At 36.6% G+C, this 20,972-nt stretch overlaps 3 protein-coding genes across 3 annotated transcripts; all 3 read left to right on the plus strand.

Moving 5' to 3' along the window:
- Positions 1 to 1,158: 1,158 nt before the first annotated feature.
- Positions 1,159 to 2,004, plus strand: LOC100853730 (putative germin-like protein 2-1). The gene is made up of 2 exons (XM_003633676.4): positions 1,159 to 1,351; positions 1,468 to 2,004. Exons 1-2 carry the CDS (start codon positions 1,222 to 1,224, stop codon positions 2,001 to 2,003), a joined length of 666 nt encoding a protein of 221 aa, XP_003633724.1. The 5' UTR covers positions 1,159 to 1,221; the 3' UTR covers position 2,004.
- Positions 2,005 to 11,824: 9,820 nt separating this feature from the next.
- On the plus strand, positions 11,825 to 12,402 carry LOC100853217 (putative germin-like protein 2-1; the record flags this gene model as incomplete). Its single annotated transcript, XM_059742718.1, has 1 exon — positions 11,825 to 12,402. A coding segment is annotated over one exon (555 nt), but the record flags the coding sequence as incomplete, so codon positions are not given.
- Positions 12,403 to 18,115: 5,713 nt separating this feature from the next.
- Positions 18,116 to 19,136, plus strand: LOC109121478 (putative germin-like protein 2-1). Its single transcript, XM_019224943.2, has 2 exons — positions 18,116 to 18,339; positions 18,456 to 19,136. The coding sequence occupies exons 1-2, from the start codon at positions 18,210 to 18,212 to the stop codon at positions 18,989 to 18,991; spliced, it is 666 nt and encodes a 221-aa protein (XP_019080488.1). The 5' UTR covers positions 18,116 to 18,209; the 3' UTR covers positions 18,992 to 19,136.
- The last annotated feature ends 1,836 nt before the right edge of the window (positions 19,137 to 20,972 follow it).

A 20,972-nucleotide genomic window follows, 5' to 3' on the forward strand; every position in this document is an offset into this window, starting at 1 on the left:
ACCAACAATCGCCGGCCGCAACTTAAATAAATAATTATAAGAGCTGCCATGTTATAAGACTGGTTCTACTTATGTTCATTCTAACTTGCTGCTTAAGAAACTATCTTAACTAATCAAGCTGGACAAGAGCTTTAATTGGCCATTCAAATTTATGGAGCTGTGAAACTGTCCTCGCAAATAATCCACAGAAAAAACTCTGTTTCAAGATAGTCATGAACCTGAAACTGTTATTAGTGGTAATATGGAATTTAAGAGATTTTTTACAGTAACCATAGCATTGCTCAAACTCAAATAGTAGTTGTATTCTTGAGCATTGAAATATATATATATATATATATATATTTCAAAAATTATGAAAATATATATATATATATATAAAAAGCATGCTTGAGCATTGAAATATATACTACTGCTAGCTGGCTCATGTTTAACTTCTCATAGTACATAGGAATGAGACCAGTTCCACAGCAAGTGGCCTATAGAAAAAGTAGTTTCTTGTTTGAAAGAAATACCCTGGCCGGCCTGACCCTGTCCTTATTTTATTTTCTAAAAAGTCAGAACTTATTAAACTGTACATTTTTTTATATGCGGAGACCAGGTAGCTAGGTCATTGGGATTCGAGGATACAATATCAATGGATATTGATGAACTCCTCTAATATTTCTTTTACTCTAGTATTAAAACATTAGAGAAGTTAACTGGTTATCAAAGAACTCCTCATCCACCTCCCTTGTTAGCACTTAACAACAAAATTGAAACTTACTGCACCATATTTAATTAATTCATTCATATTTAAGTTCGTGGCGTTTATGGACACCGTCTATATGTAAATGATCATAAGTCATGCATGCCCGTCTCTTGCAATTTCAGATTTTCTAATCTCTCAACATAAGTGGTATGGAACACAAGTTTTACATTTGGCTAAGACTGAAGTGGTTTTCTATATAAAATATTTAAATGGTTATAGAAGTTAATGGGCTAAGACAAACTTTGAGGACTTGGTAATTTAGATCATTTGGCTTTTACTTGGATTTCAATAGTTAACACAAGACTATTTCAAAGCTCAAACATCTCATAGATTCTTCAGCTATAAATAGACAAACAACCCTCATAACGAATCCACAGCAAAAACAAGCTCTAGCCACCATAGCAGTTCATTGCGCTAGTAAATTCCTTGCTCTTTCCTCAAAGAAGGATTGCTTGAGAATACATTGCATAAACATGAAGAAGATGGTCATTAACACCCTCGCATGCATTGCACTCTCGGCTATGTCATTTTTCCTTGCCTCTGCCTCCGATCCTAGTCCTCTTCAGGACTTTTGTGTGGCTGTTAATGACACAAAGACCACTGGTATGATATTAATGTTTTTTCTCTAGTCTTGTTCCCTTGATGATCAGATTTATTCTCTTTATCTATATATCAATGATTTCATGGCAGCACGGCCTAATGCATTTATGGCTTTGCAGTGTTTGTTAATGGGAAAGTCTGCAAGGATCCAAAGGTTGCGACAGCAAATGATTTCTTCTTTTCAGGGCTTCGGGTTCCTGGAAATACCTCAAACAAACTTGGGTCAATGGTCACACCCGCAAATGTGGCTCAGATACCCGGACTCAACACGCTTGGCATTTCACTAGCTCGTGTTGATTATGCCCCATATGGTCTCAATCCTCCCCACACCCACCCCCGTGCCACAGAGATACTGACCGTCCTGGAGGGAACACTTTATGTAGGCTTCGTGACCTCTAATCCCGACAACCGCCTCATCTCTAAGGTCCTTTACAAAGGAGATGTTTTCGTCTTCCCAGAGGGTCTCATTCACTTCCAGCTCAATGTGGGAAAAACAAAAGCAGTCGCCATTGCTGCATTGAGTAGCCAGAACCCTGGCGTGATCACCATTGCCAATGCGGTATTTGGCTCAAAGCCAGCAATTTCAGCTGATGTTCTTACAAAGGCCTTCCAAGTGGACAAGAAGGTGGTTGACTATCTTCAATCTCAGTTCTAGACTGACAACCACGCCGACTAGAATGACTCACCTATTCACATCTTGCTATTCATAAGATTAGATATCACTTATATGTATTCATTTCTGAAATGTGTGACAATCATTTCTTTTCATATCCTAATAAAATGAAGGTGTTTTTCATATACATACAATGTCTGAATTTCCTTGAGTACGATTACTTCATAGCCGTTGCTGCAAAACTGGCAAGGTACTTGTGTCCATTCCTATGTCATAAGCATTGGTGTTTTTTCTTTTCTTTCTTTTTAATTTATTTTTCAGATTGCGGAAGGTAAGCTTTTGTGGCACTTGATAATTTAATATGGCAATTAGGCTTAGTTCAGAGACAAAGTTGAGGTCAAATCTCTCTAGTTTGGTAAATCCATCCGAAGAGTTCATACATAAACTACATTTTTTAATATTAATGCAAATTGTTGGCCCATCATACAATATAGGATCACTTATAGCAGGCATGCCCGAGTGCTTCTCATCAATAAAATTGGTAAAAGTTCAAACACTAGCATATATATATACAAGCCGAACTCATTTAAATTCCCCATAATATGTATTATATATCCCTCCAAACTTTTTTTCTATTTCTTAATTATATATTCCAACTTCTGCTTTTCTATGTGAACAAGATGATGATGTTGAAACTGTAGAAACAATGCAGCATCAAAGAGGATAGGAATATTCTATAGAATTGTATTAACAGGTAAGCATAAATTTATATGCACAAGTTAATGCAGATATATACCAAAGGATTGAATAGTATGTACCAGAACAGTGGAGTGATATTGGGAGAGAATCTGGTCCATGACCATAGGCATAATGTGGGGGTCAAGTATCATTAACTGATATTCTCCTTTTTTATACCCCCGTAAGATGGAGCATCGAAGATACTCTAAACACCTGATAAGGGAGAATCATTTGATTCTCCATAAGATTTGCTATATAGAATAAATAACAACAATGTGATCCTAGAAAATAGGAAAGGTTTGAAATACAAATATTGAAAACATATCTACATATACTTACAGCTATACATTCAGATTTTATGGAACCGAATTGGGATATAGCAAATCTTATGGAGAATCAAATGATTCTCCCTTATCACCCCCCTGCAAGGTGAGTGTGGGAGAAGGGATAACGTTGAGCTTGCTTTGGAAGAGAAAGAACTGAGGCTTGGTGACACCTTTGGTCAATGAATCAGCAAGCTGTAGATGCGAAAGGATAAAATCAACTTTCAAAGTGCCATTAGCAACAAGTTCACGAACAAAGTGGTAGTCGATCGCAATGTGTTTTGAGCGAGGGCGAGTAATCAGATTGACTGCCATAAAAATTGCACTTTGATTGTCACAAAGAATTTTAGGTGTTGTTGAGAGTGTAATATGGAGGTCCCGAAGTAGTTGAACAGTCCAGGCAATATCAGCAATGGCAACAGCTAAAGAGCGATATTTTGCTTCGACACTTGATGGAGAGACAATGCTTTGCTTCTTAGAGGACTAAGAAACCAAATTGGTACCAAAAAAAATAGCGTAGCCAGTAGCCAGTAGTGGAACAACGTGTATCAGGACCGCCTGCCCAGTCTGCATCAGAGTAAGCAAGAATATCATGAGTGGATTGTTGATGGAGTTGAAGTCCATGATGAGGAGTGCCTTTGACATAGCGCAAAATGCGCTTGAGAGCACGAAAGTGGTCCTTAGTGGGAGCATGCATCAATTGGCAAATAGAATTCACATTGAAGGAGAGATCCGACCTGGTGATGGTCAAGTATTGAAGAGCACCTGCAAGTGAACGAAACGTAGTAGGATAAGAGAACAATTTTCCTTCAGTTGAGAGATGTTGACCGACAAAACAGGGTGTAGAAATAGGATTTGCATCAATCATAGAAGCATGTTACAACAGATCAAGGGCATACTTCGTTTGATTAAGAAACAAACCCTTCTCATTAGCTTGCACTTCAACGCCAAGGAAATAAGGAAGATCACCCAAATCCTTCATGGAGAATTCCTTGGAAAGTCGAGTAATAAGGGTTTGAACCATAGAAGAATTACTTCTAGTTATGACCATGTCATCAACATAAAGAAGTAAATAAATAGTTCCAATTGAGGAGTGATAGACAAATAATGAAGAATCAGCCTGACTGGAAAGAAATCCAAGTTTGAGCAAAAAAAAGAGCTAAAACGATGAAACCAAGCTCGATGAGCTTGTTTCAACCCATAAAGAGCCCTTTTCAGGCGACAAACATGTTGAGGGAACTTTGGATATGTGTAACCAGACGGTTGTTCCATATACACCTCTTCATTGAGAAAACCATGTAGAAAGGCGTTTTTAACATCTAGCTGATGTAAACACCATCCAAAAGTACAACCAATGACAAAATAATTTTGACTGTAGCAGGGCACACTACAGGACTAAATGTGTCACCAAAGTCAAGACCATGAATCTGAGAAAATCCTTGAGCCACAAGACGTGCCTTGTGATGCTTAATGGATCCATCCGATTGAAGTTTGGTTTTGAAAATCCAGTGATAGGCCACTACATTGTGATTGTTAAGACGAGGTACAAGAACCCATGTATCATTTGTCTTCAAAGCTTGAATCTCATCATCCATAGCTGAGAGCCATTCAGGGTGTTTTGTAGTAGACTTAAAACCCCAAGGTTCTTTGAGAGCAAGAAGTGCTTGAAAAGTTTGAGAAGAAGACAAAACATTCATAACATGATATAACCATGGTTTGAATATACCAACTTTTCCTCTGGTAATCATTGGGTGGCTGGAAGTGGTCACACAAGGAACGAAAAACACCGACGGTGGGAAAGTTGAGTCTGAAGCTACAAAATCCGAAAGGGGTTCCACAAAAATAAGACCTTGCAGATCAGGGAGAGGATCTGAGGATAGGTGTGGAGAATCACTACAAGCCAAACATGGTGAACTCGAAAACGAATGAGAAGAACCAATATTAGAAGAACTAGACACATGGTTCAGACATTCAAAAAATGGGTATAGTCAATGTTGGTTTGTAAATTTTGTACAGAATCACCATGATAAGGAAAAGCACTTTCATAAAACTGCACATGTCGAGAAACATAGACACGATGTGTCATTCAGTCGAGGCATCAAAATCCTTTATGAAGTGTACTGTAACCTAAAAAGATACAAGAAGCAGATTTTGGAGACAATTTATTTGGTGAGTAATCTTTCAAATGAGGGAAGCAAAGACACCGAAAAGTGAGAAGCATAGAGTAATCTGGTTGCTTACCCAAAAAGAGCCCATAAGGAGTTTTGCCATCAAGTAACGATGACGGGAGTCGGTTAATGAGAAAGACAGCAGTTGAGAAGGCCTCAACCCACAAAGAGAGCAGCACACGTGCATGGAATATAAGGGTAAGACCCGTTTCTGTGACATGGCGATGCTTGCGTTCGGAAATGCCATTTTGACTAGGAGTGTAAGGGCATGCCAAAAGGAGAACAATGCCACAATATTACAAGTGAGATTGAAATTTATTATTTGTAAATTCGGTTCCACCGTCACATTGAAAGGATTTGATTTTGGATGAAAATTGAGTCTCAATATAACGTTGTAAATGGAAGGTATAAAAAAAAAATCATATTTTTGTTTTAAAAGGAATATCCAACTAAATATGGTATAATCATCAATGAATACCGCATAGTATCTATATCCAGTAAAAGAGAGCACTGGTGACGAACCCCATAAATCATAGTGTAAGCAATCAAAAGGCATTGCACAACGTCCATCATTTAGAGAAAAAGGTAAACGATGGCTTTTGCCAAGTTTACAACCAAAACAAATTTCAGAATCAATGTTCACCCATTTATTACTACAAGAAATATATCCTAATCTAGAAAGAGAAGTGACAGTACGATAGTTGGGATGACCAAGGCGAGCATGCCACAAATGAACAGAGGCTCGTGGTGAAGGAGAAGTGATGGGCATAAGGGCATGATGACAACAATCCAACACGTAGAGACCATTTTCACATCTTCCAACTCCCAGTACGGTTCTTGTGACCTGATCCTGTATGGTAAAACCATAGGAAGAGAAGGTAACAAGACAATTATTGTTTGTAGTAAGTTGACTAATCGAAATAAGATTTTTCTTAATGCCAAGAACAACTAAGACATTTGATAAAGAAGAGAACTAGACGGAATAAGAGATGAAATGGAATTAGTATGAGAAATTGCTAATGACTGACCATTTCCAACCATGACACGTTCATTACCAAAGTAGAGAGCTGGTTGATCCACAACCTCGGTGTCACTTGTCATATGGGACGTTGCACCAGAATCAGGAAACCATTCAAATTCATTCAAGTCTTGAATCGAGCAGGCTGAAAAAGCTTCAGCAATATTAGCCGACTGCTTCTTCTTGAGTTTCAAGAAGCTTCAACAACGTTTGGCTAGGTGTCCATCCTTGTCACACAACTGGTAGTGAACGGTGGATGAGGACTTCGAATTTGTTGAAGAGCTAGACGAAGTGGGAGGCCGATTCTTCCCTTTCTTAGCCCCTACAGATTTGGAAGTCTACTGCACATAATAAGCAGAGTTAGAAAACAAGTGGGAAATCGACCTTTCAAAAATCTCATGACTCAAAGCTTTCGGAACAATCTCGGCAAAGGAGGGTAGCAGAAGCTGTGACATCATGGTGGTTGAGAAGATCTTGTAGTCGGGCCCCAATGCTCGTAAATACCAATGAACTTTATCTGTGTCGTCAATGGGACGACCGATCGCAGCCAATTGATCACAAAGACCTTTGAAGGTACGGGAAAACTCAGCAATGGACTGAAAGCCGCGTTGCATTAGTTGGAGTTCATCCTTGAGTTGCAATTCACAAGTCTTCAACCGACTCGAGAATGAGACTTCAAGAGCGCACCAAGCCTCATGAGAATGAGGTAAACCCAATACTTCACTCATGGACTCCTTAGTAAAAGAAGAGTAGAGTAAACTAAAAAGCATCTAATTCGTATGTAGCCAAGAAGTGTACACTGGGTTTGACTTGATGGTGCCATCAGTGGCAAGAATTGTGGCTTAGGGAGCCCCGATGCTACCATCCAAATAGCCAAACAAATCTTGACTGGCTAACAGTGGAACAAACTGATTTTTCCACAATAAGTAATTTGAGGAAGTCGGTTTAATGATGAGCATATGCACCATTGTGTTAAGTGGAAGAGAAGGAGATGAAGAAGCCGAATCAGCCATGGTTAGAATCAAAGAAAAAAAACCTTGCTCTAATACCATAAAGATGTTTAAGAAACAATGTATAATGACTGAAATCCTCCTTGCAGTGTGCAAGAGATAACATCCAATATATATATATATATATAATAACAACAATGTGATCCTATAAAATAGGAAAGGTTTGAAATACAAATATTGAAAACATATCTACATATATTTACAGCTATACATTCGGATTTTATGGAACCGAATTGGGATATAGCAAATCTTATGGAGAATCAAATGATTCTCCCTTATCAACACCAATGACACAATGATATTCTATTGCATCTGTGAGAAATGAACTATCATAAGGGAGGAGATGTTCCATGATGGACATAGGAGTGACAATCTCTTTAGCACTAACCATATTTATTGACGTCCATTTGATGAAGGGACCAACCATGGCTAAGTACAATGGAAAGAACTGCTCGAATGGTAGTTGGTTCAACTACCAGGTTGAATGTGTCATGATAATCAATGCTAAGTTGTTGGTGAAAGTCTTTTGCAACAAGTCGTGCCTTATAACAAGATACACTCCCATTAAGATTCAGTTTTACTCGGAAAATCTACTTGTAACCAACGATATTTTGTTATGGATAAGGTGGAACAAGCTCTCATTTTTCATTTATTGTAAGAGCATTAAGCTCATCAATCATTGTTGCACGCCAATTTGGATCACAAAGGGCAATTGTGGGAATTAAGGGTTCAAGGGGTCCATGTAAAGGATGTTTAGTTGTGGTATGGAATTGTTTAGGCTTAAAAATATTATTCTAAAAGTGAGTAGTCATGGGGTGAGTACAGTGAAGGATAGAAGGCAATTGGGTTGGGTTAGGTAAAAGGGAAGGAGAATCAGGAGTAGGGTTAATGTCTCCACAAGAATCCAAAGTAGAGGACATACCTGATTGTGAGCCATAGAATGGAGAGACTACTTCAATATTGGATGAGGTGGTACTAAGTGGTAGTGATATGGACAAAGAGGATTTAAAAGGGTGAGAATGAGGAACTAAGAAGGGTGTAGCACTTAGAGAGTCAAGAGAAAGAGAGAAGAGGATGACCATTGTTGGAAATCGGAGGTAGTAGGTTGCATGGAGTTATCCTTAAAGAATAGAAAGGCATCTTCAACAAATCGAACATGATAAGAAAGGTATATTTTATTAGTGGAGAGGTCAAGACATTTATATGCACTCTAAGTTGTGGAATACCTTAGAATGACACAAGGTTTATATCTTTGGTCTAACTTGTGTTGAGCATATGGGCATAGCCAAGGGTAAAGAGAGACGACCAAATGTTTTGAGTTTAGTGTAATTTGGTGGGGTATGAAAGAGAGCTTCAAATGGGGATTGGGAGTGAAGGATTCAGGTGGGCATTGGTTTAATGAGATATGTAGTTGTGTGAGAAGCAAATGGCCATTTAGAGAGAAGAATTAAGGCTTCATGCATGCAACAAGGTTAAGCCTATCTCAACAATATGTTGATGTCATCATTTACATGGGCCATTGTGTTGAGGTGTATAAGGAGGGGCAGTGAGATGTTGAACACCATTGATTTGGAAGGAGTTTGTGAGTTTGTGATATCCTCCGCCCAAGTCAAAGTAGCGAGAGAGTCACGAGCTTGGTATCAAAATAGCATTCAACAGTTGCTTTGAATTTGTGATATCCTTTGCCCAAGTATTAGTTTGCATGATTGGTTTAGCAATTTAATCGATCAATTTAGCTTGATAATGATAATTTTGTATGTCATACAAAAGTCATCTTAAGTAATTAAGACTTTATTTCTTAAATTTAAATTTTATTAAAGTTGATGTATTAAATTAATCCCATTAAGAAATGTGACTTTATTAGTACATATCATAAAAAGGTCTCATTACCAAGGAGTTGTCAATACTAAAATCCATTTACTATCCAACATTAATGCTTAAAAGAATCTTTAATTTTTAATACACTACAACTAATCTAACTTTACTTTGTCCACACCCATGGTTTTTAGTATGGTTGCAACTTGATTAGGATTTTCACCACAAGAAAATGAAGATACTGTCCCATGACTTTAATCTTAGTAAGCGTCAATAAAATCCATAACTAAAGAGAGGATGTGATGTGCTTAAAATAAGTCATTTCTATAAGTCTTCGTAGAGCCAAAATTTGGTGGGCCATTGTGTATAGTCATTATCATAGCAGGTATATAATCTAAAGACGTGATTTATAGTTGTGGTTTCTCTTTTGAACACAATTGTAGCCCATTGTGGGCGCCTTTATTTTCTATAGAGGATATCATGGTTATGTTTGGTAATTGTTTTTGAAAACAATTTTTGAGAACAATTTTTTAAAAACTATTCTTTGATGTTTGTAGGAACTTGAAATATTTATGTTTTAAAAATAATTTTTATTTTCAATGTTTTATTTTTAATTATTTTACATGTTTGTATAATTATTTTAAAAATAAATGAAAACAATAAAAAAAACCAACTAAAAAATGTTCTCTGAAAACATCCTGTTTTTTATTTTTAAGAATAAAAAATAAAAAAACAGTTTCTAGTACTTAGCAAACATGTTTTTTTTTTTTTTTTTTTTTTTTTTTGTAGAGTAGAAAACTATTCTTGAATACAATTGCAAAACAGGTTTTATGGATTCAGTTTTTCTATTTGCTATCATAACTCATGAGGCTTATATTAAAAAGAATGCATATTATTACCCTAATTTTGACACCGTAATAGCTTCTTGAGAGCTCTATCTATGATATGCCAAACCTAGAGGCCAAGGACGCCACGATTACTTCACTTATCAAACTAAAACCAAAACTAAAAGAAAATATCTCAAACATTTCAATTAAAAATAAATAATAAATAAAATAAAATAAAAAAACTCTCTAAATCTTAACAAAGAGAGTCATAAGTCAAGAATCACAAATAATCAACTATACTAAATTTATTTCTAAAGAAGCACCCTTCTTATCCCGAACTTTCCTCACTAATGTCACTTATACCTAGAAAGGGGAATAATAGATAAAAGGGTGAGTTCAACAGCTTAGTAAAGAAAAAATAGTTTAATAAGGAGGATCATGTACAATACATGATTAAATCATGAGAGATATCACACTTTATTAAAAAAAATTAAAAAATCAATTAGCAAGTAAGCTCATTTAATTCAATAATTTAATTAATTTTTTTTGGAAAATTGACCACTTTCAATTTAAATATAAAACCAAATAATATACTTTACATAATTAATTCATATTTAAAAGAATTTTATAAACAAACATTTAATTTAGTCCACTAACAATGTACCTAAATATTGGGACTTACATTAGGTGACTAGCTTCAAAATATTCCTCTTCCAAAATATAGAAAGTTATTTTTAAAAATATAAAAATAAGTTAAAAATATTTCAGTTTCCAAGTGTTTTGTTTTACAAAATATCAAAAAGCAATTTTTAAAAACTATTACCAAAAATCATTTTTGAAAATACTTTCAAACAAATTCTTAATTTCCTAATTAACATAATCTAATGCTCAGCTATGTATTACTTAATTTAACGTTCAAATTTCTTACTATTCAATGGAGAAGATTTATTTAGAGCCAAGTTAATTAATTGAAAATTTTACATCCAAAATCTGGGTCACCATATATTCTTTGGTTGCTAGAGATGTCATTATAAACAATTCTTATTCTTTTGGTCTCCAAATAATGGAGTCCATATTGGTGAAGCAAAGAATTCCATTGCCACCAGCATTACCAATATCACTCGCTTTCACTCCAAGAACTTTTGGCACCATTGCACCTTCGTGGCGCTTTCAAGTATTTCATCTTATAGGACCTAGTGTATGTTATAAGGGCATTTAACTCAATTTTGCCTAAGTTCTTATAAAGAATGGAAAATTTGAGACATGTTTGTAATTTTCAAAAAGCCTACGGATTTTCAAGATTTTAAAATTCAAATCCGATCCATCAGTCCGACAGGTGACCGATGTTATCTCTGGTTCAAGTGGTCTATTCGATCAGTTTATGAATTGGTCCGGTCTTGAACCATTTAAACCCACGTTTGGATTAGTGAACAGTTAGGACTGAACAATTCTTCACGAGCTAGACAACTCTCAACCCCATCTCAAAAACAAACAAAATTGGTGAAAAAATCTATTAGCAAAGCTCTTCAGCCAACTCCAGAAATAGAATCCATGATACCTTAGTTCACAGGTGAAGCAACCGAGACGAATTGGTGAAATGCAACCGACAATTTCAAATCAGTGAAGTGCAAAGCTCCTCTCAACCCACACCCAAATCTATTGGCAAACCAAATTTGCCTTCTCTTGTGGTGCATGTCTTTGCCACTTTTCAAATTTTCTATTCAAATAATGAACAAATGCTACATGAAATTTTTTGAATTCAAGTTGTTAAATTGCCATCCAAACACCACCTTTATAACTTTATTTTTATCATTGTATAACAAATTTATATTCGTGGTTGAGACAAGAGGAGATGTTACAATGTGAAAGAGGTATTGTTAAAATTTTCTCTAGTCTTGTTCATTTGATGATCAGATTTATTCTCTTTATCTATATATCAATGATTTCATGGCAGCACGGCCTAATGCGTTTATGGCTCTGCAGTGTTTGTTAATGGGAAAGTCTGCAAGGATCCAAAGGTTGCAACAGCAAATGATTTCTTCTTTTCAGGGCTTCGGGTTCCTGGAAATACCTCAAACAAACTTGGGTCAATGGTCACACCCGCAAATGTGGCTCAGATACCGGACTTAAAAACCCTTGGCATTTCACTAGCTCGCGTTGATTATGCCCCATATGGTCTCAATCCTCCCCACACCCACCCCCGTGACACAGAGATACTGACCTTCCTGGAGGGAACACTTTATGTAGGCTTCGTGACCTCTAATCCTGACAACCGCCTCATCTCCAAGGTCCTTTACAAAGGAGACGTTTTCGTCTTCCCAGAGGATCTCATTCACTTCCAGCTCAATGTGGAAAAAACAAAAGCAGTCGCCATTGCTGCATTGAGTAGCCAGAACCCTGGCGTGATCACCATTGCCAATGCAGTATTTGGCTCAAAGCCTGCAATTTCAGCTGATGTTCTTACAAAGGCCTTCCAAGTGGACAAGAAGGTGGTTGACTATCTTCAATCTCAGTTCTAGACTGACAACCACACCGACTAGAATGACTCACCTATTCACATCTTGCTATTCATAAGATTAGATATCACTTATATGCATTCATTGCTGAAATGTGTGACAATCATTTCATCACATCCTAATAAAATGAAGGTGTTTTTCATATACATACAATGTCTGAATTTCCTTAAGTACGATTACTTCATAGCCGTTGCTGCAAAACTGGCAAAGTGTCCATTCCTATGTCGTAAGCATTGGTGCTTTTTCTTTCGTTCTTTTTTTTTAATTTATTTTTCAGATTGCGGAAGGTAAGCTTTTGTGGCACTTGAGAATTTTAATACGGCACTTGAAGCTTAGTTCAGAGACAAAGTTGAGGTCAAATCTCTCTAGTTTGGTAAATCCATCGGAAGAGTTCATAAACTACATTTTTCAATATTAATGCAAATTGTTGACCCATCATACAATTTAGGATCACTTATATCTGGCATGCCCGAGTGCTTCTCATCAATAAAATTGATGAAAGTTCAAACACTAGCATATATATTTATATATACCATATAAATTGATACAAGCTGAACTCATTTAAATTCCCCACAATATGTACCTTATATCCTTCCAAACTTTTCTTCTATTTCTTAATTATATATTCCAACTTCTGCTTTTCTATGTGAACAAGGTGATGCATGTTGAAACTGAAGAAACAATGGAGCATCGAAGAGGATAGGACTATTCTGCATATTTGTATTAACAGTTAAGCATACATTTATATACACAAGTTAATGGAGATATATGCCAAAGGGTTGAATAGTAGGGACCAGATCCGTGGAGTGATATAGGGAGAGAATCTGGTCCATGAGTGTAGGCATAATGTGGGGTTCAAGTATCTTAACTGATATTCTCCTTTATATATCCTCCATAAGATGGAGCATTGGAGATACTCTAAAGCACCAATGACACAATGATATTCTATTGCATCTATGAGAAAGGTGCTATCATAAGGGAGGAGATGTTCCATGGTGAACATAGGAGTGACAACCTCTTTAGCACCAACGAACCATGGCTAAGTACAATGGAAAGAATTGCTCAAATGGTAGTTAGTTTAACTACCGGGTTGAATGTGTCGTGATAATCAATTCTAGGTCGTTGGTGAAAGTCTTTGCCAACAAGTCATGCCTTGTAATGAGCTACAGTACTCCCATCAAGATTTCGTTTTACTCGAAAAACCTACTTGTAACCAACAACATTTTGTGATGGATAAGGTGGAACAAGCTCCCATGTCTCATTTATAGTAAGAGCATTAAGCTCATCAATCATTGTTGCACGCCAATTTGGATCATATGGCAATTGTGGGATTTAAGGAAAAAATGGACTAGGTAAAGGATGTTTAGTTGTGGTACGGAATTGTTTAGGCTTGGAAATATTATTCTAAGAGCAAGTAGTCAAAAAGTGAGTACGCTGAGGGATAAAAGGAAATTGGGTTGGCTTAGGCAAAGAGAAAAGAGGATAAAAAGGAGTAGGGGTAATGTCTCCACAAGAATCCAAAGCAGAAGACATACCCGATTCTGAGCTATGGAATGGACAGACTACTTCAATATTGGATGAGGTGGTAAGTGGTAGTGACATGGACATAGAGGAGTTAAAAGGGTGAGGATGAGGAACTAAGAAGGGTGTAGCACTTAGAGAAGCAAGGAAAGGAGAATAAGATGACCATTGTTGGAAATCTGAGGTAGTAGGTTGCATGGAGTTATCCTTAGAGAATAGAAAGACATCTTTAACAAATCGAACATGATGAGAAAGGTATATTTTATTAATGGAGAAGTCGAGACATTTATATGCACTTTGAGTTGTGGAATACCTTAAAAAGATATAAGGTTTATATCATTGGTCTAACTTGTGTTGAGCATATGGGCATAGCCAAGGGTAATAGAGACAACCACATGTTTTGAGCTTAGTGTAATTTGCTAGGGTATGAAAGATAGCTTCAAAGGGGGATTTGGCGTGAAGTATTGGGGTGGGCATTCGACTGATGAGATATGTACGTACATAGCTGTGTAAAAAGCAAATGGCCAATAAGAGAGAGACATAAAGGCTTGATGCAACAAGGTTAAGTTTGTCTCAACAATATGTCGATGCCATCATTCAGATGGGCCATTGCGTTGAGGTCTATAAGGAAGCGTAGTAAGATGTTGAATACCATTGGTTTAGAGGGAGTTTGTGAGTTTGTGATATTCTCTGCCCAAGTCAGAGTAGAGAGTCACAAGCTTGGTATCAAAATAGCGTTCAACAGTTGCTTTGAATTTAAGAAATGTGGCCATTACGTCATATTTAAGATAAAGAGGATATAACCTAGTATACTTAGTAAAATGATCAACGAAAAATAACATAGTATGTAAAAACATTGATAGCAGAAATAGGTGATGGCCCCCAAACATCATAATAAACTAAGTCTAAAAGCCCATGACTTGTTAAAGAAGAGATACCAAAAGAAACTTAATTTTTTACTCTTATTAGAATGGTAGGAATCACAATTGAAGTTGGATGTTATTGAGGATGACATAGGAGAAGTTATAGCTTCTTTGTAGGTCTTTGTACATAATTGTTATTGTACATAATTGATTTGATTTCACTATTAATGGCCTCTTTACATAATAGTGCATCAGAAGAAGGCATAGCTTCTTTGTAGATTTTAGGGTCCTCATCTATTAGGAAGGTATAGAAACCATCTCCAAGGTTTTTGTCTTTCCTATCTCTTTTACTCCTTATTACAGGTTCATAAGGTTTTATAGACCCGTCTCTAAAAATTTTTTGATCTTGTTGTTCACCACTTAGTTTCATAGGAAAGATGTTTTCTAAGAAATTGACATTCTTTGTTTCTATAATGGTGTTTACTTCTACAAGATTGTTTTCTAATTTAGTAACAAGAAACCTAAATGTTGCACTATTCTAATAGTAGCCACTAAACATTACATCAAAGATTTTAGGGCCTAGTTTTCGTTTTTTAAGTTCAAGAAAAAAAACTTTAGCTAAATACCCCAACATTTTCAAGTATTCTATATGAGGTGGATAACCCTTGCACAACTCATAAGGTGTTTTTCCAATTCTCTTCTAACATATTCTATTTTGTATATGACAAGCGAAGACGATAGCTTCTCCTCACAAGTTCGAGCTCATGAACTTACCAACATTATTCATCATTTCTTTTAAGGTACTATTTTTCCTTTTTGCTATTCCATTGGACCCAGGGGAATAAGGAGGAGTAGTTTCATGAATGATCCCATGATTTTCACAATAGAAGTTAAAGGGGTTGGGCTCATACTCTCCTCCCCTATAAGTTCTAAGCCTTTTAATTTTCTTGTACTTAGTTGATTTTCCTCTTCATTTTTATACTTGATGAGAGCATTTCTTTCTTCATCTTTGTTTCTCAAAAGATATACCCTTGTATACCTTGAGTAGTCATCTATGAAAGTTATGTAGAATCTTTTACCACCTCTAGTCATTGTATTTTTTAGGTCTCTTAAGTCACTATGTATTAACCTTAGTAGTTATGATTCTCTTTCTATTGATTTGCAAGTTTTTATTTTATTTTATTCTATACAGGATTCACATTTTCCAAGGTTTTCTAAGGACAGTTTATGAATTAAACTGAATACAACCATTTTCTTCATATAAGAAATGTTCACATGTCCTAATCTACCATGCCAAATATTACAAGAATCAACTATGTAAGAAAAAGAAGAAGATGCATTGTTATTGATAATATCAGAAACATTCAACATATATAAACCTTAATTACTATAACCCTTCCCCACAAATACATCATTTTTGGTTAAAACTATTTTATTAGAGTCAAATAAGATCCTCACTCATGCTTTCCCAAGCAGAGATATTGACACCAAGTTCCAGCGAATATTTGGCACATGAAGGACATCATTGAGGGCAATCATTTTCCCAAAGATTAGCATAAGGAGAACTTTCCATTTGCCAATCATTGGGGGAAAATCTAGAATCTTCCATGAACATTTGTTCATTTTCTTCCTTTATTGTGGTATAGGAAGTAAATGTACTTATGTTGCCACAGATGTGCCTGGTAGCTAGCCCCAGAGTCTACCACTCAATCCTTCACATCAGTGACCATGCTCACCTTGGATGAGACTATTGTCGCAATCATCTCTAACTCTACCAGGTTTGCCTTCGAATTGATATTTCAGTTCTCTTCCTATGGCAGCATTGAGCAGCATGGTGTCCAAACTTGCAGCAAACAAAGCAATTACCCATCTTTTTAATAGTTGGGTTTTGGACCTTGTTTGTTGCGTTGGGCTTGGTCCTAGAGTTTTGTTTTTTGGACCTATTGTTTTTAGGCTTAGGTTTTTCCTCTAATACATTAGCTTTAGAAGACAATTCCTTAGCTTTGTCAACCTTGTCCCTATTGTGGTTTTGTTCCTCAATCCTAATATGGATTATGACATCTTCTAGGGACATTTGTTTCCTTTTGTGTTTCATGTTATTTTTGTAGTCTTTTCAAGACTCTAGAAAAGTCTCTACTAAGTAACCTGCCACAAAAGTTTCGAGTAATTTAATGTCTTCAATAGCTAAGTCATTAATCAACAAGTGGTAATCATGGATTTTAAAAGATACATCTAAAGGTCTCTATTTTTCATCAAGTTATTCAGCTGTAATGGTTTTGACCACCTCCTACACAATCTACCAGGTTAATTGCCTCACACCAACAATCGCCGGCCGCAACTTAAATAAATAATTATAAGAGCTGCAATGTTATAAGACTGGTTCTACTTATGTTCATTCTAACTTGCTGCTTAAGAAACTATCTTAACTAATCAAGCTGCACAAGAGCTTTAATTGGCCATTCAAATTTATGGAGCTGTGAAACTGTCCTCGCAAATAATCCACAGAAAAAACTCTATTCCAAGCTAGTCATGAACCTGTTATTAGTGGCCATACGGAATTTAAGAGATTTTTTACAGTAACCATAGCATTGCTCAAAAACAGTGGTTGTATTCTACAAAACGGGTCAAAGGAGAAATTGTGAAAAAAAAAAAGCCAAAAGCATGCTTGAGCATTGAAATATATACTACTGCTAGCTGGCTCATGTTTAACTTCTCATAGTATATAGGAATGAGACCAGTTCCACAGCAAGTGGCCAACAGAAAAAGTAGTTTCTTGTTTGAAAGAAATACCCTGGCCTGACCCTGTCTTTATTTTATTTTTTAAAAAGTCAAACTTATTAAACTGTATATTTTTTATATGCGGAGACCAGGTAGCTAGGTCATTGCGATTCGAGGATACAATGTCAATGGATATTGATGAACTCCTCTAATATTTCTTTTACTCTAGTATTGAAACATTAGAGAAGTTAACTGGTTATCAAAGAACTCCTCATCCACCTCATTCATATTTAAGTTCGTAGGGTTTATGGACACTGGTTTATATGTAAATGATCGTAAGTCATGCATGCCCATCTCTTGCGATTTCAGATTTTCTCATCTCTCAACATAAGTGGTATGGAACACAAGTTTTACAAATTGAAAATGTCGTAGCCAGACTGAAGTCGTTTTCTATATAAAATATTTAAATGGTTACAGAAGTTAATGGGCTAAGACAAACTTTGAGGACTTGGTAATTTAGATCATTTGCCTTTTACTTGGATTTCAATAAATAATACAAGACTATTTCAAAGCTCAAACATCTCATCGATTCTTCAGCTATAAATAGACAACCAACCCTCATAACGAATCCACAACAAAAACAAACTCTAGCTACCATAGCAGTTCATTGCGCTAGTAAATTCCTTGCTCCTTCCTCAAAGAAGGATTACTTGAGAATACATTGCATAAACATGAAGAAGATGGTCATTAACACCCTCGCATGTATTGCACTCTTGGCTATGTCATTTTTCCTTGCCTCTGCCTCCGATCCCAGTCCTCTTCAGGACTTTTGTGTGGCTGTTAATGACACAAAGACCACTGGTATGATATTAATGTTTTTTCTCTAGTCTTGTTCCCTTGATGATCAGATTTATTCTCTTTATCTATATATCAATGATTTCATGGCAGCACGGCCTAATGCGTTTATGGATTTGCAGTGTTTGTTAATGGGAAAGTCTGCAAGGATCCAAAGGTTGCGACAGCAAATGATTTCTTCTTTTCAGGGCTTCGGGTTCCTGGAAATACCTCAAACAAAGTTGGGTCAATGGTCACACCCGCAAATGTGGCTCAGATACCCGGACTCAACACCCTTGGCATTTCACTAGCTCGCGTTGATTATGCCCCATATGGTCTCAATCCTCCCCACACCCACCCCCGTGCCACAGAGATACTGACTGTCCTGGAGGGAACACTTTATGTAGGCTTCGTGACCTCTAATCCTGACAACCGCCTCATCTCCAAGGTCCTTTACAAAGGAGACGTTTTCGTCTTCCCAGAGGGTCTCATTCACTTCCAGCTCAATGTGGGAAAAACAAAAGCAGTCGCCATTGCTGCATTGAGTAGCCAGAACCCTGGCGTGATCACCATTGCCAATGCGGTATTTGGCTCAAAGCCAGCAATTTCAGCTGATGTTCTTACAAAGGCCTTCCAAGTGGACAAGAAGGTGGTTGACTATCTTCAATCTCAGTTCTAGACTGACAACCACACCGACTAGAATGACTCATCTATTCACATCTTGCTATTCATAAGATTAGATATCACTTATATGTATTCATTGCTGAAATGTGTGACAATCATTTCTTTTCACATCCTAATAAAATGAAGGTGTTTTTCATATACATACAATGTCTGAATTTCCTTAAGTACGATTACTTCATAGCCGTTGCTGCAAAACTGGCAAAGTGTGTTAAATTGGTGCTTTTTCTTTCGTTCTTTTTTTTTAATTTATTTTTCAGATTGCGGAAGGTAAGCTTTTGTGGCACTTGAGAATTTTAATATGGCACTTGAAGAGTTCAGAGACAAAGTTGAGATCAAATCTCTCTAGTTTGGTAAATCCATCCAAAGAGTTCATACATAAACTACATTTTTTTAATATTAATGCAAATTGTTGGTCCATCATACAATTTAGGATCACTTATAGCAGGCATGCCTGAGTGCTTCTCATCAATAAAATTGCTAAAAGTTCAAACACTAGCATATATATACATATACATGCCGAACTCATTTAAATTCCCCATAATATGTACTATATATCCTTCCAACTTTTTTTTCTATTTCTTAAATATATATTCCAACTTCTGCTTTCCTATGTGAACAAGGTGATGATGCATGTTGAAACTGAAGAAACAATGGAGCATCAAAGAGGATAGGAATATTCTGTAGATTTGTATTAGTAGGTAAGCATAAATTTATATGCACAAGTTAATGGAGATATATATCGAAGGATTGAATAGTATGGACCAGATCGGTGGAGTGATATTAATTGGGAGAGAATCTGGTCCATGACCGTAGGCATAATGTGGGGTCAAGTATCATTAACTGATATTCTCCTTTATATGCCCCTGTAGGATGGAGCATCGAAGATACTCCAAAACACCAATGACACAATGATATTCGATTGCATCTGTGAGAAAGGAGCTATCATAAGGGAGGAGATGTTCCATGATGGACATAGGAGTGACAACCTCTTTAGCACCAACCATATTTATTGACATCCATTTGACGAAGGGACCATACATGGCTAAGTACAATGGAAAGAACTACTCGAATGGTAGCTGGTTTAACTACCAGGTTGAATGTGTCATGATAATCAATGCTAAGTCGTTGGTGAAAGTCTTTTGCAACTAGTCATGCCTTGTAACAAGCTACACTCCCATCAGGATTTCATTTTACTCGGAAAGCCTACTTGTAACCAATGATATTTTGTGATGGATAAGGTGGAACAAGCTCCCATGTCTCATTTAAAGTAAGAGCATTAAGCTCATCAATCATTGTTGCACGCCAATTTGGATCACAAAGGGCAATTGTGGGATTTAAGGGTTTAAGGGGACCATGTAAAGGATTTTTAGTTGTGGTGTGGAATTGTTTAGGCTTGAAAATATTATTCTAAAAGTGAGTAGTCATGGGGTGAGTACAATAAGGGATAGAAGGCAATTGGGTTGGGTTAGGTCAAAGGAAAGGAGGATTAGGAGTAGGGGTAATGTCTCCACAACCCAAAGTAGAGGGCATACCTGATTGTTAGCCATAGAATGGAGAGACTACTTCAATATTGGATGTGGTGGTACTAAGTGGTAGTGACATGGACAAAGAGGATTTAAAAGGGTGAGAATGAGGAACTAAGAGGGGTGTAGCACTTAGAGAGGCAAGGGAAAGAGAATAGGATGACCATTGTTGGAAATCGGAGGTAGTAGGTTGCATGGAGTTATCCTTAGAGAGTAGAAAGACATCTTCAACAAATCAAACATGATAAGAAAGGTGTATTTTATTAATGGAGAGGTCAAGACATTTATATGCACTATGAGTTGTGGAATACCTTAGAAAGACACTAGGTTTAGATCTTTGGTTCAACTTGTGTTGAGCATATGGGCGTAGCCAAGGGTAAGAGAGACAAACAAATGTTCATTTTAGTGTGATTTGGTGGGGTATGAAAGAGAGCTTCAAAGGGGGATTTGGAG

This window comes from Vitis vinifera, chromosome 14 (assembly GCF_030704535.1).
Source record: "Vitis vinifera cultivar Pinot Noir 40024 chromosome 14, ASM3070453v1".
Classification (NCBI taxonomy): Eukaryota; Viridiplantae; Streptophyta; class Magnoliopsida; order Vitales; family Vitaceae; genus Vitis; species Vitis vinifera.

Coding starts and splice junctions, on each gene's coding strand:
- LOC100853730 (XM_003633676.4), top strand. CDS start 1,222: ATGAAGAAGATGGTCATTAACACCCTCGCATGCATTGCACTCTCGGCT. Junction 1,352..1,467: donor TAATGACACAAAGACCACTG/GTATGATATTAA, acceptor ATGGCTTTGCAG/TGTTTGTTAATGGGAAAGTC.
- LOC109121478 (XM_019224943.2), top strand. CDS start 18,210: ATGAAGAAGATGGTCATTAACACCCTCGCATGTATTGCACTCTTGGCT. Junction 18,340..18,455: donor TAATGACACAAAGACCACTG/GTATGATATTAA, acceptor ATGGATTTGCAG/TGTTTGTTAATGGGAAAGTC.